Source organism: Gobio gobio (genome assembly GCF_949357685.1).
Source record: "Gobio gobio genome assembly, chromosome: 1".
NCBI classification, from domain to species: domain Eukaryota; kingdom Metazoa; phylum Chordata; class Actinopteri; order Cypriniformes; family Gobionidae; genus Gobio; species Gobio gobio.
Genome location: NC_137097.1, coordinates 59,277,428 through 59,303,507, shown reverse-complemented (window position 1 = coordinate 59,303,507; position 26,080 = coordinate 59,277,428). Strand labels below are relative to the sequence as shown.

At 36.6% G+C, this 26,080-nt stretch overlaps 2 protein-coding genes across 5 annotated transcripts in view; both read left to right on the top strand.

Moving 5' to 3' along the window:
• LOC307122727 (uncharacterized protein) overlaps nt 1-1,743 on the top strand; it is a 17,225-nt gene extending 15,482 nt beyond the window's left edge. Inside the window, 2 exon segments of the mRNA XM_079810907.1 lie at nt 170-332; nt 424-1,743. Coding sequence (XP_079667033.1) covers nt 170-332; nt 424-519 — 259 coding nt within the window. The 3' untranslated portion in view covers nt 520-1,743.
• foxk1 (forkhead box K1) lies at nt 1,727-26,080 on the top strand. Of its 4 annotated transcripts, none has more exons than XM_079824186.1 (10): nt 1,727-3,614; nt 6,570-6,767; nt 16,822-16,978; nt 17,057-17,203; nt 17,277-17,470; nt 19,514-19,680; nt 20,586-20,840; nt 20,978-21,166; nt 22,377-22,584; nt 24,115-26,057. In XM_079824186.1, exons 1-9 carry the CDS (start codon nt 3,208-3,210, stop codon nt 22,574-22,576), a joined length of 1,914 nt encoding a protein of 637 aa, XP_079680312.1. In that variant the 5' UTR covers nt 1,727-3,207; the 3' UTR covers nt 22,577-22,584; nt 24,115-26,057. The 4 variants fall into 4 exon arrangements, with proteins under 4 accessions (XP_079680312.1, XP_079680314.1, XP_079680313.1 ...); XM_079824188.1 differs by having other exon boundaries at nt 20,978-21,183; nt 24,115-25,166; XM_079824187.1 differs by having other exon boundaries at nt 20,978-21,183; nt 22,377-26,080.

The following is a 26,080-nucleotide window of genomic DNA, read 5'->3' as shown; positions in this document are numbered from 1 at the left end:
CAATACATTATGTTGGTTCTGTTCTGTTTACCCTATAAGGGGGGTTATTGCTGCTCTCCAGTTAATCTTGCCCAGAACAATCCAAAATGAATGCTAATAATCAATCATCTTTGACAATAGTGGTCCTGACAGAATTGCTTAACTGAAAGTCTCTAATATTTCTCTGCAGGTTCAGCCCGGAGAGTAAATCAGAGGTTAACCAGTACGCTTTCATGCCTTTTGGACTCGGACCTCGAAATTGCATTGGAATGAGATTTGCCGTAATGATCATGAAACTTCTTGTTGTGAAGCTTCTTCAGAACTTCACTGTGGAGACATGTAAAGAGACACAGGTTGGTACATTGACTGTCATCATATAGAGTTTGTATCCATAAGTTATACTTGCTTCTTGAGTTAATTCTGTTTTTTCTCTCTTTTTTTCAGATCCCTCTAGAGCTGAATGTTGTTTTTCAGCCGAAGGTTCCCATCACACTGAAGTTTATACCAAGATCTCACAAGGAAAGAGACACATTATCATAACATCAGAATTATTTTATTCCACATAAAGTGTGCCCATGTGAGAAATAATTTCTGTGAAAATGGGCATTTTGCTGTTCATTGCACCTAGAAAGCCCATGATATTAATCCAGTGTTCTGCATTTCAGTTGGCAATGAAGACTAAACAGGAAGAGATTGTTTTTTTTTTCGGCACTTAAAGCCTTAATTGTGCACCCATGCCCTGGAAAACCACCAGTGTAAAACCGAACCTAGAAAAGAACATCTTTTATTCAGCATTGGCAATTATTTTGCCAAAATGGAGTATGCATTAATTTCACGAACCCTAATTGATTCCTATTATATGATGTTCTTATGTTTTAGATTTCTAGCTACTTTTAACATTTGATTTAAGACTAACACTATTTTAATCAATTGCATTATAAAAATGAAATTGATTTGATTAGATCTCCTCAAAGGGTTATTTATGCCCACTTTATCAAATAAATGAATTAATATATATTTCATACAACACACATATGTTTTAGCTGCTGTTGCATTTTCATTTGACCTCAGCAGTGAATGTGATGTAACCAGCTGTAATTCCCATTTACATTAAAGCCTTTTCCCCATTTCATCTTTAAAAATGTTCTTGTGTGACATGTGAGAAGTTGCATATGCAACTTTGAGTCAATCAAAATGCTTTTCAGCATTGTTGGTCAAATTTTATAGGGTCAAGACCTTTGTTGCAATACCATGATGTTAATTTTTGAGAAATCCGGCAGCATTTTTCTTTTCCACTTCCTGTGCTGACTCATCTCCCAGCAGACTGAGTTTTTAGTTTTGACCTGGAAATTCTGCAAACCATTGCCTGATCCTAATCAAAACATTAAAGAATCCCATAAAAATGACAAAGACGGCAAAAGAACATTGTTAAAGGTTAAATTTTATTGTTATTGTTAAAATAAGTCCTTATAAGATTTTAGAAACATTACATCAGTTTATTACACCGCTCTCTGGGATAATTGATTTCTGACAAGTCATTTTATACCCTTATAATTATATATATAACCCAGCTGTAGATTTAACCTTATGTAGTCAGTAAAATATTTTATAAAGTTCATCAAATTATCAAGAGAACAAAGATTAAATGTATTTGCATGTAATGGTTGGAAAAGTGTTTATTATTAATAAGCATGCTACATTGTATGAGTTAATGTTGGTTATTAAACTTTTATTGAAATGTACAATTCTTAAACATGTTAATGGCACACAACAGTTGAATGTGTTTTTCTTTCAGTTATATTTAAGTAGATGCACTAGTGAAGACAGGCACCTTGTGTTGGCAAGTGAAACTGCACATAGTTAGAAGTGTTTTTTTTACTGTTCTCATGTTCATAGTGCAGAATACATCCCACAATTTTCTTCTCTGGTAATGACATACATGCTAAGCACACTGCTGCCATCTGTAGACCACAGTTTGCAGTAAACTAATGGTATTAAAATATATTTTTTAATTGCTTGAAAGAACATACAACATACAAAACAAGCCTCAATAAGACAAAGCTTAATACAAATTCTATGAGATTCAAATATCAGCAAAACAATAAACAAAATACATAAGGGAGTTATCCATCAAGATGCCTTCAAAAGATTACAAGGTTGTTGTTGTTTTTTACCTTCGATAGAAGCAGAAAAGAGATAAATCTTGTTCTAATCTGAATCACTTTCTCTTAGGAAAATCAAAAACAAGGGATCTCTTTCTAACTTTAGAAGGGAATGTCTGTGTTTTTACAAATTATCTGAAAATCTTATTTGTACAGCTGTAAAATTAAGACCAGAAATGGCTTAGCCTTGGTATCACAGGTGAATAACCCAATGCACCTTTCACCAACTGAACCAAATCAGCAGTGCTTTTAACAAAGGCCCATACAATTTCTGAGTAGGCCTACATGTGATTTAGGCCTATTGTATTATCCACTAAAATCCTTATAACTAAGGAAATGTCCTCCCCCTTATAACTAAGGAAATGTCCTCCCCCATCCATAATACGAGACACCAGACACCTTTATCCAACCAGTCCTGAAAGAACACCGATTTCGTATGAATGTAGTTTCATCTTAATGTGAACATGTCCTTGTGAAAGTCCATCATCCGGGGTTTTCCTCTGCCTTGTTCTTTCTCTGTTTATAAACAGAAAGAGCGCAGAATGGTCGATGCTCCGTGACGTCACTTCTCCAACCACGTCACATTATTTTGACCTTTCAAACTGTTTTTCATACCAAACGAGAAGTACTACAGATAAAAAAACTGGTGGATTTAGGTACAATTCGAGCAACCGCGCTCGCAATCGACATCAAACCATGTTATTTTTTTATTGCCACATGTAACGCACGTGTCGTCCGGTTCCAGGAACTGCAACAATATTAACCTTTAATTTGCCAGAGAGCTTAGTGTGTGAGGCGTCTGAAAATTGTCGAGGAAAAAAAGGACAACATCACAGATAACATTTAGGAAAAATATCAAGAATATCGCGTTATTTCCCGCTTACTGTTTGAAAACGAGTGATGGGTTCGTGAGGGATTAAAGCGCACATCGCTCCGGTCCAATAATCCATGACGTGTTTTCCATGCGCCAGCTCCATGTTTTGACTACCACCACCAACAGCAACACGGTGAACCCTACCAACACATAGCCGTTGCGCTTGCAATCCCCTCTGTGTTTTTCAACAAAATGGCTGATTTAGGGGATGATACCGGAGCGAGAGCCCTGCTGGCCCTCAAATCTGCTCCTTGTAGCCCGGTGGCCGTTTCTATCCCGCCCGTGTACACTTTCTCCTCCTCGACTTCGCCCGGGATCATATCATCCATGCCCCTCTCCCCTCCGTCGCAGGCCCTTGCTCGCCTGGAAGGCAGGGACTTCGAGTTCGTCATGCGCCAGAAGACGGTGACCGTGGGGCGGAATTCGTCGCACGGCTCCGTGGATGTCAACATGGGCCACTCGAGCTTCATATCCAGGAGACATCTGCAGATCGCCTTCGAGGAGCCGCATTTCTACCTGCGCTGCCTCGGCAAGAACGGTGTGTTTGTCGATGGCGTTTTCCAGAGGAGAGGCGCACCTCCACTTCTCCTACCGAGGGAGTAAGTTACTAAAATAAGATCTGTTCCCTTAAATTAGGCAGATGGCAAGCATCCACTCACCTAGAGAGCACATACAAGAGATTAAATTAACGTGCTTAATGCAGCGCCTGCATAATCCGACTAAACTGCATGCAGACACGAGAGCTGTCAGAAACTGACTTAAAGATCATTGCAGTTTGTTATGTACAAATTGGAGGAAAAAAATACGACTTTAAATGGATTTTCCAGCTTCTAACTTGTTTTGGCCCCGCTTAATCTTACAGTATGTGTATTAATCTGCTATTGTTAGGGACGTAAATCACTATTCTATCATTATTGACTCACCCTCGTGTTGTTTTAAACTTGTATGACTGTATTTCCTTAGTGGAAGGAATTAATTTACACATTTTTAACCATACAATGAAAGTAAATGGTTACCATATCCTTTGGTGTTCCATTGAAGAAATGAAGATATGCAAGTTTGGAATAGCATAATGCTGTGTAAACAACAGATTTTTTTTAATGTTTTGGGGGTCAAGTATCCATTACATCCCACATCTGGACCTGACAATGGATTTTGATCCAAACAGTGTACATCTTTATAGTATACATTTACTGACCCTCAAGTGTTGTTTTGAGGTTGCCGCTCAAGACGGGTTAAAATACAAACATGAAAAGTTAAACGTTTCACATTACGACCACAGGAACTGTGTGCACGGCAGAGACTGGATCCACCACATGATTTTTGTGGGCAGATGTGAGATACAGGCTGCATTTATGACACATATCAGTAGTAACCACTTTATGATCTTCAGCAGACAAAGAACAGGGAAAAACCTAGTGATACTATAATGTAGTACCTCGACAACCATGTTAGAGAAGTAATAGGACATGGATTATACACAATTTTCGCCTTTGTTTTGATCGGTTTGAAGTGTAAACAATTATGTCATTAGTGTCATTAGTCTTTGACTAAAGCTTTTTTTTTTTTACTTTAATATGAACACGTTTTCAAATGATTTGAGCTTTAAAATTATCTGAATTTGTTTTCAAATTAGTTTAGTTTGTATTTAAACTTATTTACAACTTTAAATTAGAATTTCTCTAAATATAAACAGTAAAAAAAATGATGTTTTAATGACCCATTCTAAACCCCTTTCCATAGAACCCCCATTTTGGCAAGTGGGGCATAAATTACATACCCAAAATAAAAAGATCGCTGCTAATAAAAGTATTTTAATGACCCATTCTAAACAAAATTTATAGCTGTTACTTTTCCCACGTGTTAGTTATAAGTTTAGTAGCACAAATAGTTGTTTATCTCAGCAACAATCACCAATCTGTATGTGGTTGATGATCCTGTGTCCAGATCCAGATGTCTATAATAATGTGTACCACACAAGTAAACCGGTTACAATATCTGAGTTAAACAGTATAAAAGCAGTTCTCAAGCTATTGACAGTTTTAGCCTCAAAAGTAAACACTAATGATTGAGAAGTGGATAAACTAGTTAACTAGATCAGATTGAAGGTCCCTACACGGTTGTGCTAATGTTCAGCTCTTTGTGTTTCTCCGATTTTATTAAAATCACTATTTGGTTTCCTCGTTCTTATCAGAATTGCTTTTGCTGTCTTGGTGTGTGCCATCTGTCTTATCAATGCAGAATAGATCTGTGGAGCTTGTTGTCATGGAGGTCAGAGCGGCTATTCCTGCAGACTGCTGTGAAAACACGGACAGGCTGAGCCTGTAATGGGTGCATGCCAAGCCAGCCATTCTAAACAACTGCAGTGTGTATGCTGTAGCATTAAAAGTGGCTTCCTGGTGCAGCACTTGTGTAAATACGTCCAGTGGAGGCGGTGCACCAATTCATCGTTCTCTCTGGCTACACTGCAGACAATTCAAAAACACAGAAAAGGGGTGGAAGGGAGGGTTCTTTTTTTTTTTTACTTCAAAGTTCACATATTGTTGTTCCCAAACAGAAACATAGCCTAACAATTATGTAATTAGATTTTTTTGCGCAGATTATTTGCCTTTTTTGTTTTTGTTTTGTGTTCATTACCCACAAATCATTTTTAATGACAATGTAAATGTCTGATTATCATGCCACGCAAGCGTTTCTAGGACATATATATAGACAATATAGCCACAAATAATGCAGCAAACCATCTCTTTTCTTTCTGAAAAGTGTGGTTGTTATTGTTAAAAGTGTGTGGGTAAAATGCAAGGAAACATCGCAAGAATACTGTTTTTTTTTTACCATTATTCAATGATCAGAAATTAAGTATACGATACCATTCAAAAGGTTGGGGTCAGTATGTTTTTTTTTTTTTTTTTGTAGTTAAACAAAAAAGAAGAAATTAACACTTTTATTCAAGTATGCTTAAAATTGATCAAAGTGACGGTAAAGACATTTATGATGTTACAAAAGATTTGTGTTTCAAATAAATGCTGTTCTTTTGAACTTTTAAAATGTGTGGTAGCATATTAAGCAGCATAACTGTTTTCATTATTGATTCTTATTGTTATAAATCTTTCTTTAGCAGCTCATCAGCATATTAGAATGATTTCTGTGACTGAGGACTTGAGTAATGATGCTGAAAATCAGCTTTGCATCACAGGAATAAATAAAAAATGAACATTTATTCAAATAGAAAAGTTATTTTAAATTTGAATAATAGTTCACTTTTTTTTACTGTATTCTTAATCAAATAAAAGCAGCTTTAGTGAGCATAAGAGATGCTTCTTTCCAAAAAAAACATTTGTTTTATGTTTGTGGAAACCAAGTTTCAAAAGAACAGTATTTACAGTGTTGCTGTCATTTTAATCAATTTAATGCAGTATTAGTTTCTTTCCAATCCAAAAAAAAAATTGTGAACGATAGTCAAAAGCAGCTGCTTGTTTATTGATTTGCACGGTTTGCTGGACGAGGTTCATGTAAAATTATTTATGCCTTAATGTGTCTTTATCTTTCTACAGGTGCACATTTCGATTTCCCAGCACGGTGATAAAGATTCAGTTTACAACGCTCTACCACAAGGAGACACAGAAGGAGGAGGCTCCTGTATCTCCTGTGAGACCCCTTTACCCACAAATATCTCCGCTGAAAATCAGCATTCCTGAAAATGACTTCAGAAGTATGATGAGTCCCCTGCCCTCGCCGACAGGAACTATTAGGTATGACTTCACCCGAATGGCCACACAGAGGAAAAAAAACTGTGGTAACACTTTAGGGTCCAATTCTCAACTAGTTGCTTTTTAGTTTTCATATTGCTAGGATATTGGCTGTATATTAGTACTTACAAAGCACATATTAATGCCTTATTCTGCATGACCATATTCCTACCCCATCCCTAAACTTAATATCTACATTACTAACTATTGATAAGCTGTAATTAGAAGTTTATTAAGGCAAAATTTGTAGTTAATAGTTATAATTGGACACTAATCTAAAGTGTGACCAAAAACAGTTTCATTAGAGAACCAGTTCTTTTCCAGACCTTTTTGAAAGTAAATTTTGTGCTCCTCTTGTCTTTGAAATGCAGGTCTTCTGCATAGAAATGAAAACAAAAGCTAAAATTTACAGCACCTAATACATTTGGCGTTTTTAGTAAGTTATAAAATGCAATCATTAAGCTGCAAAAAATGTATGCAATTTTTAACAAGACTGTCAATAATTGAACAACAGAACAATAGGTTTAGCATATTTCCTATTATTACGTCAGTCGATTTAAACATTACAATTTAATGTTTCCAGAGTGAATTCCTGCATTTACACTCAAGCATCAGAATTTGCATGCAAAAGGAGAAGCTTGATTTTGATTGGTATTTGAAGCTGTCGTGCTTCATTGTGTATCTAGTAGATACAATAGTGGTAGGAAAAGCCTGCCCCTGGCGGCCTCTCTGCTCTTCTGCACCACGTGTGGCTCTCAAAGCAAGCATGCCGTGTGCACATACCATATATGGCATGTGCTGAGCTTGGAGCGCCCTGATTGGCCAGTCGGAAAGTGTTGTGGTTTGGTGTTTTGAGCCACAGATAGTTTCCTTTTTCCGAGGCCTCCAAACACCCCCCTCATCCCACTCCTTGGCCTGCTCCTACACCCAACACAAACAGACACATGCTTTCTGTCCTTCCTGATTCCTCTTCCCTTTCTGGGGGGAATATTTCCTTCTATTCAGCTCTACAAGAATTGGAACTGGTTATACACGGCTGAGCTGCAGTTTCTACTGTAATATTTTTCTCTTGTAAGTTTCAGTCTGTGTCGAGTGGATTAGGGACATTTCCCAGATTGTCAGCGTGTGTAAAGCTTTGAATTCCACACACGTGGAGCTGCTTGAACAACTGCCATGTACAGTACAACCAGCAATACCAGCCTCTCCTTTGCACATTTCTGACCTTTCTGTCAGTTTTTTTATTTATGCTTCATATGAATCATATGGCGAAAACACTTAACAATAAGGTTCAATTTGCTAACAACAGTTATTGCATTAGGTATCATGAACTAACAATAAACCATTTTTTCAGCATTTATTTCTCTGAGGTTAGTGTTATAAATATAGCTACTATTGTTTATTGTTAATTCATGTTTGTTCATAAATACATTAACTATTGTTATTTTATGCAACATAATGTATAAATAACTGTACCATTCAAAAGTTTGGGGTCTATAAGATTTTTTTTTTACATTTTGAAATAAGTCTGTATTTATTTGATCAGACTGCTACAGTACAGACAGACAGAAATATTGTGAACTATTATTACAATTTAAAATAACTTTTCTATTTTAACACATTTTAAAGGGGTCATATAATGCCCTTTTTTACAAGATGTAAAATAAGTCTCTGATGTTCCCTGAGTGTGAAGTTTTAGCTCAAAATACCCCACAGATAATTATAGCATTCATTTATAACATGCTATATAATTTATAGCATGTTAAAATTGCAAAAAAAAATTCAGGGTGTATGTTAGGGATGAAACGATTACCGGTTTCACGATAAAATTGAGTGACGGTTAGTAATATCGTATAAAATGTAATTATCATTAAAACCGCGTGTGATTATCACGATTGTGAAAACTCGCGGTAAATCTTGTCCAGTCAGTCTGACGCAGGCGCAGCGCTGTTTTTTGAATGAGAAAGAATGGCAGAAGGCAGTGACAGCGCCGGGAGATTTTTCAGATTTCTAAAAGGACCAAATCTGAGGCGTTGTCATATTTTGGTTTTTACAAAAGTCCTGAGGGAAACTTAATCAAAGACGGTCACCCTGTCTGCAGAACATGCCAGAAGAAAGTCGCTGTAATAGGGGAAACACTTCAAAACTACGAACGCAAGGCAAGTGGACTTTGACCTCAATACCAAAACTACGTCTGGGAAATAATAACGTGAAGCGAACAAACAAATTCAGACAAGACTAGGGTGGCATTTAAGGGATAATAATCAGGGCTTGACATTAACAACCGCCATTTGCGGGTGTAACGTTATTTCGGCTGCACACTAGACACTCTGGCTGTTGAACTTATTATGGTCTTCTCAAAAGCCATCTATTATAATCGTGTGGCGCATTTATAACCACTCACACGTGTTTATATTGAGTTTATGAATGCAATGTCTCATAATCAGAGGCGTTCAGATTAGCCAGAGTTTTCTTCAGAGCGCGCGCCGATTCATTCATCATATAGTGGTTGACTGTTTTTGTTCTATTTCAGCAGCGAAAATGGTTTAAAAAAACACAGGAGAACCAAAGCGCATCTGATATGACTGGCACAACGCTGGCGAATTTAGGGGCCGTCTCTAAAGTTACATACAACATTGGTAACGTTAATACACGTTTCAAACTTCACTAGCATTTGAAGAGAATGACAGTCATACAACTGACTGTAAAGTGATCATTTAGGTGTCAGGTATGATGCACACATTTTGATATTTAATAAAAAACTGTCAAATATGGAAATATGGATATGCATTCAGTGTTTCCCCTAGAATTTTCTCCAGCAGCGGTGCTGTTACGTGCCGGAGGTTGTTACCAAGCCGCTCGTCGGGGGATCCGGGGGCATGCACCTCCGGAATAAAAAAAAAAAAAAAAACTTAAACCATGACTTCTGGCAAGTTTTGTGGATAGAAATAGACATTTTGAACATTAAAATCCAAATTAAGCTTTTCATTAGTTTAAAAGGTGACTAGCTTATAGCCTATTTTACTTCAATAACCTGCAGGGACGTGCAGAAAGTTTCTAAGGGGCAAGGGCTCGAATGTAAGAAAGGGGCAATATGTATAAAAAAATAAAATAAAAATAAAAAACCCAAAGTGTTTGGATACTATTTTATGTTTTTACAAAAAGTCTCATGCTGATCAAGCCTGCATTTATTTAATCAAAAATACCAGAAAAAACAGTAGCCCTAATATTGGGAAATATTATTACATGATGGTTTTTTTTACCTTAAGTTTTTATTAATCAAATATATATATTGTTGTTTTGATTCACATTATGGCTCAATCGTCACCAAGTTTATTAGATGCTGCCCCTTTAAGACGCAGATCTAAAATCATTTTCCCTTTTACGCCCATTTAAGTTAACTGTGTTTAAGTGAATACTCTCCAAGCCTGTCATTTTGAGATATAGGCTATTTTGTTGTGTATTTGATGGTTTAGTCGCGCACACGAAGCATATGTGCAAGTCGGTCCGTTTCGCAGCGTGCGTACACACACTATGACACACACACACACACACACCCGCCTTGAACTTGGAAACAGCGTCTATTGCGCGGATTATTGTGCTTTTAATTTAATCAAACACGTTCTGCAATTTAGCCAAAGTGGAGTGTGCATTTGACAACAATCACGGATTGTGCTGAATCTGACGTTAAATGCATGTTTGGGCAGAAATGTCAGCGCGCGCTGTGAAGGGAAGGAAGTTGTGCTAGACGATGCGCGAGCATAGCTTATAATAGTTTTACCTCATCTTTTTTTAATCCTTGGAAGCGAAAATAAGATTAATATCACAGCCCTGTGATATTGTGAAAGTGTAAGCAGACTACATTTTTGTTTAGTTCTCTGGCCATCGTCAATCTCTCTCTCTCTCCTTTACAGTGTGTAAGTGAATGTGATATTACTGATCATGTGAAGATTTTGCAGTGGCGCTGAAAATCCAGCGGCGGCGCTGCGCCGCTGTGAATACATTGTAGGGGAAACACTGGCATTATTTCACTAGGATACTGTTTGGGCTCTTACACAAAATATGCTAGATTTAAATGCATCATTGCTGAACACTGATGAGAATATTGCTTGAGAATATATTTACAGAGATAATATAAGAGATTATATTTACGACAAATTATTATTATTTATGCGTTGCTATTGACGACGGCCATTATAAGGATGGAAATCCCACAGAATCAAGCTTAAAAAAGTGCATAGAGCTGCTATAGTTATTTGTTGTTTGTTGGTTTTCAAATATAAAACTTGTTGAAATGTTTTAAGTGTGTGCATCTGTTCTTTTTAAACACTTTCATCTCGTTTGAACAAAACCGTGATAATATTGATAACCGTGATAATTTGGGTCACTATAATCGTGATGTTAAATTTCCATACCGTTTCATCCCTGTGTGTATGTCCCTTTAAATGCAAATGAGCTGTTGCTCCAGGCCCCCTTTCTAGAAATGATAGGATGAATTTCAAACGGCCCGCAGCTTGTCTATAAAAAAATATTCTATGTGGCCCACCACGGATCATTTACAAATCGTGCAGTTTCACGATGTCACTGCAAGGTGGCAGTACTAGATTTTAGGCCAGGGAAACAGCGCTCAAAGCGGAACGAAACAGCGCTACTTGTGCTCTGCGCAACTTGCGAGCTCTGACTCTGAACAAATGTGTTTACCTGCTGAGTGTCTCAATCACGCGCCCACTAAACAGCCTTCCGAAGCCCGTGAGAAGTGTTCGAGTTCGGCGCAGAGGTCTCCGGTACGAGCTGCGAATCTCTCTGTGATTTAATTTAATTTAAATTCAGTTAAACAGCGCTGACTTAATCAACAACACTAACGTGCAAATCAGCTGAGCCGATTCAGTTAAAATACTTTACAAACAACAATTCAACAACATTTATCATGGCTTTACTGTGGTAACACTACCTGTAACAGTGGTAATTTGTCAGAAATGTAGGTTAATTTCTAATTTTATTTAATTTGTAATGTAGACATGTATTAAATGAGTAATAAAAGCCAAATTGCAGACTATTTTTGTCATAAACTTGCTGTTTTGTGCATTTGTATTTATATGTTTATAGACTATATAGAAATATATATATTTTCTACTTTTTGCCTTGTGTGCTCTGCAAAAAATGCGGTCATTTAGTGTTTTTGTCTTGTTTCTAGTATAAATAAATCTAAAAATTCTTAAATCAAGATGAATTTTATTAATTTATTATTTTTCTAATCCATTGGCAAATAATTTAGTTTGTTTCAAGCAAAAACTCAATTCATTTAGATTTCCCCCCCCAGGAATCAAGAACAGGTATGTAATTTTCCTTAGTAAAAGCATCTTGATTTAAGAATTTTTAGATATTTGGACTGGAAAAAAGACAGAAATACCAAGTAAGAAAAGTATTTTTTGTAGTGTGCTTTTACCTGTGGTGATCTAAATAGAGCACTTGTTAAATTTAAATAAGAATAGAGCTCTAACTCCGTATTAATATTTAAATTTCACACATTAAAACTTTTTGGTTGATGAAAGTTTTACAGATGTTGTTAAATATCTATACATTTCCTGTGTCCTATCTCAAGCTACTCTACTGTCAGCTCAAGCTTTTGTCAAATCTGTCATGTTAAACTAAAACAATACATATATATATATATATATATATATATAATAGAAAAGGGACCGGCCCCCGGGTATGTCCACAACATCGAATCTGGCCCCCTTTAAAAAAAGTTTGGACACCCCTGCCCTAGTTGAACAAAAGCCTATTAAATTTTATTAACATAAAATCTGGAGGATGATTTCAGAATCCGAACATTTTCAGTGACAGGAGAAGAGAGAAACTGATAATTACTCTGTACAAGATTTTCCAAACTCAAAGGAACTTGTAGTTTTTTTTTTTTTATCCAACATAAGCCGATGCTCATAAACATACGTGATTATTTCACCACACGGTGTCAGTGCTCGTCTAAATAGTGACCGCAGCGCTGCAGTGTGTGTGAGACCTGATGAATAAGATAAGGATAAACATATTTATTCATCTGTATTAAAGATTTTAGTAATTTTTCTGTGTCATTTTCATTGACAATCATTTCACTGTATGTAATTCACACATTTATGCCAAAAATTGTTATCATTCATTTTCTTTAAGGCAGTTACCGTGCATTCATTCATCTATTTTAATATATTAGTTTCGATTGCGTTGCGATGGACCTGGAAGTATCAGTACACTGCTTCACTTACAGTAAATAGTAAGTGTGAAAATTACCTCACGCAGACACACACTGAAAATGTCAGAAACTGTTCAGCCTTTTATGTTCAAACTGTTCAAAAGTCATTGATTAGCATATCCTGTCATAATGATCTATAAATAGCTTGCATGTGAACTTTTGTAAGATGCCTTCAGAGCCAGAGAATAAATGCTGTATGAAGATAGAACAAGTATAGTTTAGTTTAATTACGGTTATAACTTATGTTGACATCTTGCTTTTATGAAATGCTACTGCATTTTGTGTTAGGTACTGCATTGCAATGAATGTGAAAAGACGGATAAGACCGATTGAGCAGACTTCCAAATGAGCTCTACTACAACAAATCTTTTTCTTCTTCTCAACATGGCCTCACCCCTTTTGTTGCGTGTTCCCGGGGGCAGGGTTTATGTAAATTTTAGAGTTAGTGATGTCACTAACCCGTAAAGAAGTTTGCTGTAGTCCCTACCAGCCGTTTGTTGTAGTCCTTAAAAAGCGATTTCTGTAAAAGTAAATATCTCCCTTTGCTTTGCACTTTGAGCATCGTAACTTGATAACTTGAGCACCGCAGATGTTGTTTATGCTCGAACAGCAACATTACACACTAACTAAAGTTAAAAAAGTGAAATCGTAATCAACCACCCCTTTAAAATATATTTTATTCCTGTGATGTCAAAGCTGAATTTTCAGCATCATTACTCCAGTCTTCAATGTCACATGATCCTTCAGAAATCATTCTAATATGCTGATCTGCTGCTCAAGAAACATTTCCTATTATTCTCAATTTTTTCAGGATGCAAAAGTTTTTACTTCTTAATCCATTGATTAATTTAATGAGTCCTTTCTGAATAAATGTATTAATTTCTCTCAACAAATCGTACTGATCTGAAATGTTTGAATGGTGGTGTATATGATCAAAATATAACAACCTAGATGAAGCAATGCTGAAAAATTATTAGTCATTCTTAGTTCATTTTACATAATGCAATAAATAAATACTAAATTGAACTTTATTGTAAAATGTTATCAATAAAACTAAAAGTTGGCTAGAATTTGGGTTGAATCATTTTTTGATTCAGAAAAGATTTCTGTTAGTTTAGTGGGTTAATGATCAATTGGTTAAATAGTTGTCCTCTGTAAATCATTACTGCACATGACCCTTTGGAATCATGTGGCTTACCAACTTTACTGTTTATACTACAGTGTGTTTTGAATTTGAGTACCATTAAAAGTGGCAGCTGGTTATTACTTTTAATATAAATGCATTGCGTAATGCATATTTTTAGAGCCAAAACATTTCAGTGAGTTCATCACATCAAACTTTTTAAACTGGTCAGTTAGTTAAGGGTTTTGGACTGCAGGGAAATATATTTAATAATATATTAATGTTGAAAATGTTAAATGTAAAAAAAAAAAAAAACTGCATGCATTACGAGCTCTGTCACATTCTCATTTTGCCAGCAGATTTAGCTGCTCCATGTCAACCTTTCTTGCTCGTTGTGACAACTAACCTCTCAACTAGCCACTCTCACAAAGAGGCATCAAAGTAGCCAGAGCAACTTTTCTCTATTTACGGATATGACGAGACACGCATGGGCGAGTGACGCATGTACACAATATTCTGTGAAAACCATCCTGCTAATTCTAAAATACAAACGCTTATACCATAGGGAGTCTCAGGGTAAGACAAAAACACGTTTTGAAAAGAAGGATTGGTGTATTGATTGATGTATCAAAAATATGTATCTTTAAAGGACATTTGGTTAACTTTTGTGCCATAATCAATTTTGGTACTATGTTGTATCGCCCTTTGATACTAAATGTACAACCTAGGTTCTTTGATTTAATTCTGATCCAGGATCCTTTGGGGTTGTGTCCACATTAGGATAAAAATCTCAATAGGAATCCTGACCTGTACACAATTTGCCTTTTGAATATTTAAAAAATATAAATATACATATCAGTGACACTTTTTAGTACAGAAGTTTCAGTGTGGAGGCTATGTGGGAGAGGTGTTAGTTGTCTTTGTCCTTAAGGTGCTTTTGTAACACGGTAGAGCTGTTGTGAAAATGCTGCCTCAGGACTGGACTTCAACCTAAAGCACCCTGCCCGCTGTGCCCTCACACACACAATTGCCTTCCCCTTGCCGCTCAGAGAGGCCTGTTTGTCTCTGCCCGCACAACACAATGGAGCCTGCAGCACAACAGTCTTATCTGAGCGCTCTGTTGTGCCCTGCTGTCAGAAAGCCAGCGGTAAAAAATAACACGGCAAGTGAAGGAATGGTGGGGTGTGTCTGCGTTATGGGAGACTTACTGAGCTGTTGACATTAAACGACATCCTCAAAATAGCATTGCTCAGGATGTCTTTTTGTCAGTTTCAGCCTATAGTTATCATTACATTTCTGAAACCCTGTGGCTAATGTCTCCAGTAATTGTTTTGCTTGTTTATCTGAATGGGTTGGGGGGTTTTTTAGGGCATAGGGCCACCTACTGGCACGTTGTTTTTCATGTCAGGTGCATAACAAGGGTTATGAAATGGATTATAATGTTGTGGCTTATTTTCAGCATGTAATCTGCTGTCAGTTTCCACAGGCAATCATTTAAATGTGTTCCTCAGTTTGTAAAATCAAGCAGGAAACATTGTGTACAGTAACACGCGTAAAAATGAATGCATAGAAAATTGGAGCCAGAAGGCAAACGAGCGGGAGGGCTGAAAAGCAATAACTTGAAGCTTGGATTTGTGACTTGAGCTAGATGGATGATGGATGTGGTTGTTCTGGCCCGTGTTACTACTTTATGCCAACAGTGCTTAATGAATAATTACATCTAGAAATTGGCAATATATTAGAGCCATATCAGTCAATATCAGGTGTTTTTCTTGTTAGTTCTGAATATTTATTGCTCAAGATTGGATATTTACTCGTACTTTTATAGTGCATCCACGTCACATCCCTTCAGTGTCCCTTCCTGATACGTCTGCACATATTACTTACCAAATTAAAAAGTAACCAGGTTTACTTTCTCAGCTGTTCATGACGTGTGTGTGTATATATAGTGTATCATTTTTAGTAAACTGCCATTCAAAAATGTATTTGAATATTAAAATACATTTTAATAAAATAAAAGTTATTTTAAATTGTAATAATATTTCACAATATTACTGTTTTACTGTATTTTTATCACATAAATGCATCCTTGGTGAGCATAGAGACTAATATCAAAAACTTTTTGAAAAAGATCTCAACCCCCAATGGTAGTAGTATATAGAAATTTGCACAGAAAATGTTAAAATATTGCTTATAAACCTAAACATTTAAACTGGAATGGACTTTTTGACATTTTTTCCTGGGTTCTGAGCAGCAAAAGTTGGTTAAACTTCTATAGCGGTGAACGAAAACGACAAAAAATATATATTTTTGCATTCCCATTTGCTCTAATAGCAAATTAAAAAATTCATGAAAGCGTTTGTAAGACTTTCCGAAAGAGGAAAATATATTGAGAGATTGATTTCAGTGGTCATGAGAGAGAACGATGTCAAATTTGCAGTCACTCCCTCAGTTGTTGTGTTAGAAACACCTGCAATATAAAACAAAGGTATAGTGTTATAAATGCACATTATATTTAAAAATATATAAATATAAAAACTTTCCAAGATTTACTGTGGAAACTTTTCATCACAGTCTGTGAAAAGGTTCTATAATATTCAGAAACATTCCTTTAATCTCTGAAACAGTCTTTTTGGCCAGTTTAATAAATGATGTCCTCACACCTTTCTGTCCATCCTTTCTCTACTTAGCGTTCCCAATTCCTGCCCAGCGAGCCCTCGGGGCGCAGGTTCCTCGGGATACCGCTACGCTCACAACATCACCTCAGATCTCCAGCTGGCAGCGGAGTACGCAGCCAAGGCTGTGTCAGAACAGCGCACTGAAGCCACGGGAGGAGACAGTCCTAAGGTAAGAGCCTCTAGCATCCCAGTGCATGTCAATTAAGGTCAGTGTGTTCCCAAGATTAACTGTCCGTTCTTCCTTCAGGATGAGTCCAAACCTCCATACTCGTACGCTCAACTGATAGTCCAGGCCATCTCGTCTGCACCAGATAGACAGCTAACACTAAGTGGCATCTACGCTCACATCACCAAGCATTATCCCTACTACAGGACGGCCGACAAGGGCTGGCAGGTCAGTTTATCTGCAGAAATTGTTTGTTGGTTTGTCATGTTTGTGTGCTCATTTGCATCTCATTTCTCTCCAGAACTCCATTAGACACAACCTGTCTCTCAACCGATACTTTATTAAAGTGCCGCGCTCACAGGAAGAGCCAGGCAAAGGTTCGTTCTGGCGCGTGGACCCCTCATCGGAGGCCAAGTTGGTGGAGCAGGCCTTCAGAAAGCGTCGGCAGAGAGGGGTGTCCTGCTTCCGCACGCCCTTCGGCCCACTGTCCTCCAGGTTAGATGTCTCAGACACCCGCTTTTAACCCAGCACGCACCCCGCCGACCCCCTTATGACACTCACACTGTCTGGTATAATAGAAGCCTGCTTAGCCTCTTCTGTTTCCCTCTTTCTTCCTCTTCTGTCTGTTTCTTCACTGGGCAGAACAAAGTAAGTCTGTTTGTATTTGATCCGTTTCATTCGTTTGTTAAGGAGCCATTTGGTGACGCTGCATCAGTCAGACCCAACGTTGTGCTCTTCTTAAGCACTCTGTCAAAGCTTGCATTAGACTTGGGTCCAAAAATAACTCTAAAAACATTGGCTGATGCGAATAACTCAAGTGTGGACATAGGGGCTTTCCCTCCTCAGGAACCTTAATTAGAACTAATGGTGGAAGTACCTGCTTTTTGCTGTTTGCACTGCAGGAACTGGGAACGATTTTAATTCTAGGAGCTTCTTTTGTGGGAACTAAATTAGCTACTACTCCGAGTAGGGTCTAACCCAGCACAAAAGGAACTACCAGTGACACAATTGTACGCTGATTGGCCTAATGCACGCAAAACACCACCATTTTAAAGTCTATATATTTACTCCAGAAACTAACTCTACGAACATGGAAAACAGTGATAGATGGACCTCTCAACCTTTACGCTAAAGGGAGAATCCAATGCAACTTTGAGAAGACCAAGCGAAACAACATGAATTTTTTATTTCTGCTCCGCTAGCCACATTGGACATCAACCACATGGCAAATGCTAATAATTGTTCATATACTGTCTACTTTCTATATATAACAGCTCTAACTAATAATGTATTAGACAGGACTGTTAAACAGGTCGTAAAGTAATGAAGGCAGAGAATGGGAGCGATGTGTGCTCAGGCTCTGCCGTTCTCTGCGCCGTCAAAATAAATGTCCCGCCGCACCATCGAAATAAGTCACAACAACAAGCGTGGTTTACATCACTTAGTTTACATCACATTTAGTTCTCTGGGAACCACCCTGGTGGCTAGTTCCTAGAACTACCCTGTGCGAAAGGGGCTCCTGTTTAAATGCCATTAAGCCAGGATAACAAAACATGAGGGACAAAAAGTTTCCATGTTTTAGCAAGAAGTCTCACTTCACCAGACGACTGGCTGATGTGGAATCCTGCAAGATCTTCATAAATAATTTTATCGAAGCATCTTCTAGAAACTATGTCAATGTCATTTAAAACTTTATATCAGTGTTAAGAAATTAATCGTTTTATTTAGCAAGAATGCATTAAATATATCAAAAGTGACAGTAAAGCATTTTCTTGTATATCACATTATATATATATATATATATATATATATATAATGTGATATACAAGAAGATATATATATATATATACATCACTGTAATTATGTGATGTAATCAAATTGTAGAGATTAACGTTAGTTAATAGATTATGAAGGAGCATGATTTAATAATAACCAGTAGTATGTTTCTAAATTAACAGGTATTAATACAAATATTTAAATAAATTATAATACTAATTTATATAATTGTTGTTCATGTAATAGTTCAATATACCTAGTATTGAATGTTAATGAATATAAAAATGTTGTACTTTAAGCGTTGCCATTTTTGTAATTATGTAATGCAAAATATAATTTCATGGTAGTGTGATACCCTTGTTTTAAAATCCAGTTTCAAATTGACTGGTGAGATGCCGCCTTAAAAGGCAAAAGTTACTTTTGGACCCTGCTTGGCCATCTGAACATGTATGTGTTGCATTCACAGTGTGTATGAGAGTTAAGGCCCATTCACACCAAGAACGATAACTATAACAATAACTATATTATCGTCCACCACAGCAACGCACAATAATGTTCTGTTTATTCAAAGCACGCACGCTGCAGTTTTGTTGTCTGCTCGAGTATTTTAAGGCAGAATGGATTTTTATAGCTATGTCAATTTTTTTTAATAGCTATAGCTTTATCATTATTGTTATAGTTATCGTCTTTGGTGTGGACGGGCCCTTACTGTGTGCTAGGATGTCTGTGCGCATGACTGACAGATGATTGTGTTGGTTTCAGGAGTGCTCCAGCGTCTCCCACCCACTCCGGCCTCCTCTCTCCACACTCGAGCGGCCTCCAGACCCCCGACTGTCTGTCACGGGAAGGATCCCCAGTGTCACATGAGCATGACTTTGGTTCCAAGCTTGCGTCTGTGCCTGAGTATCGATACTCCCAGAGTGCACCAGGTGACGTGTTTCTTTTCATAGCACAGCAGTACTGACTCTCTGACTGCACAGCAGTGTGCGTGACTGCCAGTATTTGGATGTATAGTCTAGGGCTGTGCGATATTGAAGAAAAATGCGATATGCGATATCCTTGTTAAATAATGCGATATTCGATATGCGATACAATATTGCTCTAAGTGTGTAATATCTATTTAAATTATATTATATTTTAAAAACTGAGAATTTCTGGGAAAAGAAAGCATTGACAGTTAGAGTGTGTAACAAGACAAAAAAAGAACGGCTTGTGCGCACATTTTGGTGTGTGTGTGTGTGTGTGTCAGACAGCACGGGACTGCAAGGAGTTGTTTTCTGCAAGTTATTGTGTTTAATAACTCTTTTTAACGTCAAGCAAGTCACTTAAGTAACAGTCGTGTGCCCAGTCTATTCTCTGCTATACGCGTTGACCTAAAACATAAAATATTCACAATGTTGAAGTAGCCTATTAAAATCATTCAGATATTGCGTTCCCGTGCGATATGTACATTTGCGATATTTTGATAATTTCGATATATTGCACAGCCCTAGTATAGTCGCCAAATAGAAACAGTACTAACTTACCTACATCTTTTAGTAGTGTGATATTAGCTCAGCTGTGGTGAAAATAGTGTAGCTTTTCCTGAATTTTGGAGCTTTTCCTGTAAACAACAAAATCCATTTTTGAACTACAGAAGGGGCACAGAAGCTTAATCTTAAGCAGCATTTAGATGTATTTACACTGCAATTACATTTTGCATAAATAATTATAACTTGTAGTGTTAGTGTAGCTAACTACCATTTATATCCATGCAGTTTTGGCAAGCTTCTGATTGAGTGTCGCTTCTCCAGCCATAAATGTATTTTCTATGGTGATTCCTCTTGTCTCTTAGGCTCACCCGTGAGCGCCCAGCCTGTAATCATGGCCGTACCTCAGTCCTCAGCCGCCATCTCCAAGCCTATGGCTTACATGCCGGCCTCCATCATTAGCTCTTCCCAGGCCTCTGGTCAGGCCATCCATGTGGTGCAGCAGGCGCCAGCTGTCACCATGGTCCGTGTAGTGACCACCTCTACCAGCTCCCCCAATGGCTACATCCTGGCTAACACCACCTCCTCAAGCTCAGGAGAGGGTCTTGGAGATCAAAGAGGTAAAACAACCCGTTTCTTCTTGTTTTATCACAGAGCAGTTCTTTGCTAAATCTATTGGAATGCCTAGTTTTATCTTCAAATTTGATTTGTGTGAATAGGCCTTAACTATCTCTCTTTTAATCTTTTGTGTATGTAGTGGATGAGATCCCTATGATTGGCAGTAGAGTTATTCAGGCTGTAGGGAGTAACATAAGCTCAGCCAATAGGGGGCAGCAGAGTTACACTGTTGTCCAGCAGAGCGCCATTCACCACCTTCCTGTGCAGACCATTTCTCAGAATGGCAAACATGCTCTTCCTGTCGCCAGTGTACCAACCAGTGCTTACGGTATGTGTCCATTCACTGTTCTAAAGCTGGTCTAGTGCTTCACCTGTATAATTTGCCAATTAACAATGCATTAAATTTTTCTAACTCGTTTAAAATATATGGATAATGACATTTTTTCCAGATCTATTAATTTATTAAAAATAACAATTATATTTTGGGGGGAGCAAAAGTCAAATTTCTCCTCAACTGTCCTGATGATATAAAAATTACATTCTTAAACCGTCAAAAGTTTGTAAACATTACTATTTTTTATGTTTTTGAAAGAAGTCTCTTATGCGCATCAAGGCTGCATTTATTTGATAAAAAATAAAGAAATAACTAATATTGTAAAATATTATTACAGTTTAAAATAATGGTTTTCTATTTGAGTATACTTTTGTAAATAATATTGTATTTATAAATAAATATAATTTAGAAATCTTTTCTATCAAAAAAGTGAAAGTAAAGATTTATAATCAATTTAACACATCCTTGCTGAAGTATTAATTTCTTTCAAAAAAAGGAAGAAAAAAAATGACTGTATCTGTATATTGTTACAAAATATTTATATTTTAAATAAATGCTGTTCTTTTTTTAACCTTTTATTTATCAAAGAATCCTGAAAAAGTATCACAGGTTATAAAAAAAAATTAAGCACCACAATAGATAATATATCGGCATATTAGAATGATTTCTGAATGATCATGTGACACTGAAGACTAAAGTAATTATGCTAAAACATTCAGCTTTGCATCACAGAAAGAAATTGTATTTTAAAGTATATTAAAATAGAAAACCATCCTTTTAAATTGTAATAATATTTCATAATATTACTGTTTTTTTCCCCTGTTTTTTTTTTTATCAAATAAATGCAGGCTTGTTCCAAGGTCAGTAAGTCTCTTAACATATACATTTTTGTTTAATTGTATGATTTTGTTATTTATTTTGTACTACTACTCACCAAGAAGAAAGTCTTGCTTCTGACATGGTTAACAGATGTTAAACAATAATAAATAAATACAATTTTGTAATGAACTACACATGTTTTATTACTTTTGACTTGATGGTTATTAAAAAAAAAAAGTGAAATGGTGTAAAAGTTTTTTAAAATGATATAAAACCGACATGAATAAATAGTACATGTGTTTTAAACTGCTTTATTTTAGACACCATTGCTCGTCATTGACCTGTAAACTATTCTCTGTTGTTGTTGTCCTCTCTATGCCCTCAGCCCTTACCAATCCTCTTCAGATCTTGGCTGCCCAGGCTTCAACATCCCCACCTGTGCTGGTCAACAGGCACTCCAGCATGGAAACCAACGAGTCCAGCATCAACGAGCCCGAGCCCAAGCGGCCCAAAATGGAGGAGGACAGTGTCGCTCCGGTCCCCCAGCCCGTAATTGTTGCAATGAACCAAGAGGCCAGCGAATGAATGAATGAGTGAGTGAACGTGTGAGCCGATGACGGATCATTAAAGCACATTTCACAATATCGTTAAACATATTGAGGGAAACGTGTTTGGTTTTCTTTAAAACGAGAACTTAAAAGTTTTGTAAACGCCCGACACGGGTCAATGATTGAATGTCTTTGTAAGAAGAGGGTAAGCGTTGTTGTATCATGGGGGTAAATTCTTTGAGCTACAACTGGCAGCATTAAAATTCAATGCTCACAGTTTTTATTTTGTAGGGGTTTTTAATCTTGTAAGAATGTTTGAAAGAAGTATGAAGAGAGGTACATGTGCTTAAAGACACCAGCTAGGCATGTGCGCCCAGGTAGTTCCTCACAAGGTACATCTGAGAGAGTTCTTCTTTTCGGGACGGGGTGGGACCAATACCTATGCAGCTATTACAGTCTGAGACCACGAGTCTCTCTGAATTTAAACAGTATACGAAAAAGGGTCACAGGAAGCTGTGCGTCACTGCAGTTACCTGTGCGGCCTTTGTGAGGATTTATTTATCTCTCTGTTAAAAAAAGTCTATCTTTAATGAAATAATATGTTACAACTCAAAGCACATACAGTAGACGACAAGAAATGAATAGATATAATAGAGGCCTTTTCTAGCTGGAGTTCTTTAACCTACATTATTATTTTGTAGATGATTCTTACCTTGCTTGCTTACTACAAAGAGACGTGTCTAGAAAAATGCTTATTTCTTAATTGGTCTGTGTTTAGCGCAAAAAATTAAAAACAACTCAATGAATGTAAGTAGCGTTTGTTTGTTTGTTCGTGGCACCCACTTCTGACCTAAACTATATATTAAACCATTAGAATGTGTTTTTGTAGATACATTGTTGATGTTCTGTGTTAAAAAACGAATGGAGTAACTGTTTGAAGTTCGCCGTGTTCAACGTAGCTCAGTCGTATTGGTCGATACCCATTAGCACTTGCTCATTAGAAATCTTGCGCAACGAAATCCCGATTGCATCAATGGACGAATGCAAGCACACGATACCAAATGCTTTTCCAGACCCAGGAATGTAACTATTGCAGAGGCTGTTTCTTCACTGACTTTCTGTGATCACTTAATAATCACAGAAGCCACTAAATGAATGTTCAGTATTTTTCTGAGAGTTCAAGAAACCTATTTTTTAGTAACATACACAAAGTCAGCCTTTAATGAGACTTTCTAGTTTTACTAAGAGAACATGTATATTGTTGAAATGATTCAAATGTGCTTTCAAGACAATCACTAACAGGATTCAGTTCAGAGACCGCTTTGTATGTTGCAAATTATACACACCACAAATGTGCAGTAAACACATTTAAGTGAGCCAGCGTTTGTATGCTAACTCGGTCGTACAGTGTTCCTTTTGTAGTAGAAATGGAAACTTCAACAGACCAAATACATATCATCATCATCCTCATTATTAGTGCCTTAGTGCTCCAATTCTTTCAGGACTAAATCAAAATCATTGTGACTACTTAAAGACAACAACATCAAACTTGCCTACTAATAAGTTAATTCACAGGTTTGAATGAATGAACACATCTCGCAAGAAAAAATGAACAACGCAGCATCCTGCCTGAGTAACAATGGAAGGATTGTAGAACCCTAGAAGAACAGACGAGGGTGACTATTTGTGGTGTGACTGGAAGTGACTGAGCAATACGATAAAAGTAGACAGGAAATTAATTCTCACTGGTTCCTTATTCTTTGACCGGTGCCTCAACTTCTTATAGCTCAGTGGACTAATGCGTAATCCAAGAAGAATCTGTTAGTAAACAGAGAAAAGAAGAAGGTTTTAAAAGCATCAAAAGAACATTTGGATTCCAAGGATGCAGATATCAATGTAAAAAAAATATAGAGATTGATCCTAGTTGATTAGATGTTACCCTTTTTTTTCATGTCTTTATAATGTGGGCTTCAATAAACAAAATGAATGAGAGAACCACTATTCCATTTGAAGTATAATTTTTATTTGAAACAAAAGAATGACTGGCCTGACAAATGAAAGAAATGCATATATACATGTTTGTTTGTTTGTTTGTTTTGTTTCTCTCCAATTCCTTTTTGATCATTATGGAATGGTGAAACAAACATTGTCATTGTTAAAACAATTAACGTACAGAATTAGCTGTCACTGCCTAAATGTTTTTCATACATTATTTTTAACAATCTGCCACAGTGTCTGTACGTACATATAACCATGGAGTATTTTTATCACAAAGATATTCTGATTTTTTTTTGTTTTTATTATTATGATTTCCTTTTTGTGCTTGTTCTGTTCATTGCTGTTTGCATATGCAAGTGTTTATACACTAAACATTTCTAATTTAAACCGTTTCCTTTCTCTTTTGAAACAAGTTGAAAGATACAATCTGTTTCCACTATACACAAAACACCCCTTAAATCACCCTGCTTTATGAGATCACGCCATACATCTGTGAATGTCTGCGGGTTTGTCTTTTAATGTGTATTCAAGCACACAAAGTGTATGAGGGCTTTTCTTCTGTCCATGGAGTTTATGCGATACTGTACCTGGAATAAATAAAAATACTTCACTGGCTAATCTTTCAAATGAATGTGTGATCATGGCATCTTCTGTCTTGATTCAATGTGTATGAAGCAATGTGTGTTTTCCCTTTGTTTCTTTTATCATTCATGTAATTTATTTTTTAGACAGCGAAATCTTTCCATCTTTATTGTATGCTAGGTACTTTGCTTGATTCCAAATTGTTCACAATTTTCTTCCCAGTTTTATTGCATTTACACTCTTTATAACCCTGTGCACCAAAACCATGCTACTCTATCCTGTCTTTGTCGGAGCAGAACTTTTGAATATCCTGTTAACAGCAAACTATTAAAAAGTATGAGCTACAAAGTTTCAGCCGCTTGCGCATGTAATGAAGATCTCTGGCAAAAAATATATGAATTTATAGCTTGCCATTGACTAATTACAGCTTTGATTTTTACTGCATCCAACGAGTTTGTATAAGAAATAGTACATTTAAAGATATGAAACTATTGCTGGTGTATCAAATCTTGTATTTAAAATATTTAAATGAACGATACTGAATGAAAGGTATCTTATGTAACTCATCACTGGACACTGGCTTTATTCATTTAGTCAGAACTGATGCTGTTTATTTTTACACATAATTGAATTCCTTGAAGTTTTAACTCTAATAACAATCTGTTTTACTTTTAAAGTGTTGTGCATTAACACTACAATGCTTTTCTAGGATATGATTGTTGTTTTTTATGTAGTGTAGTTAGCCCTTTAGTAATTTAGTTCAATGTTGAGGTTATAATATGCCTAGTATATTTCCATATTTTGTTGTAGAGAAGGTGTTTGGTAAAGATATTTGTTCTTTTTTTACATTACTGTAAAAAAATATTCATATATTAGTACAATGTACAATCATTGGGGGATTGGAGTATACTTGTATTGATTCTATTAAAAAAGATTTCAAAATAAACCCTTTTGCCTTCTT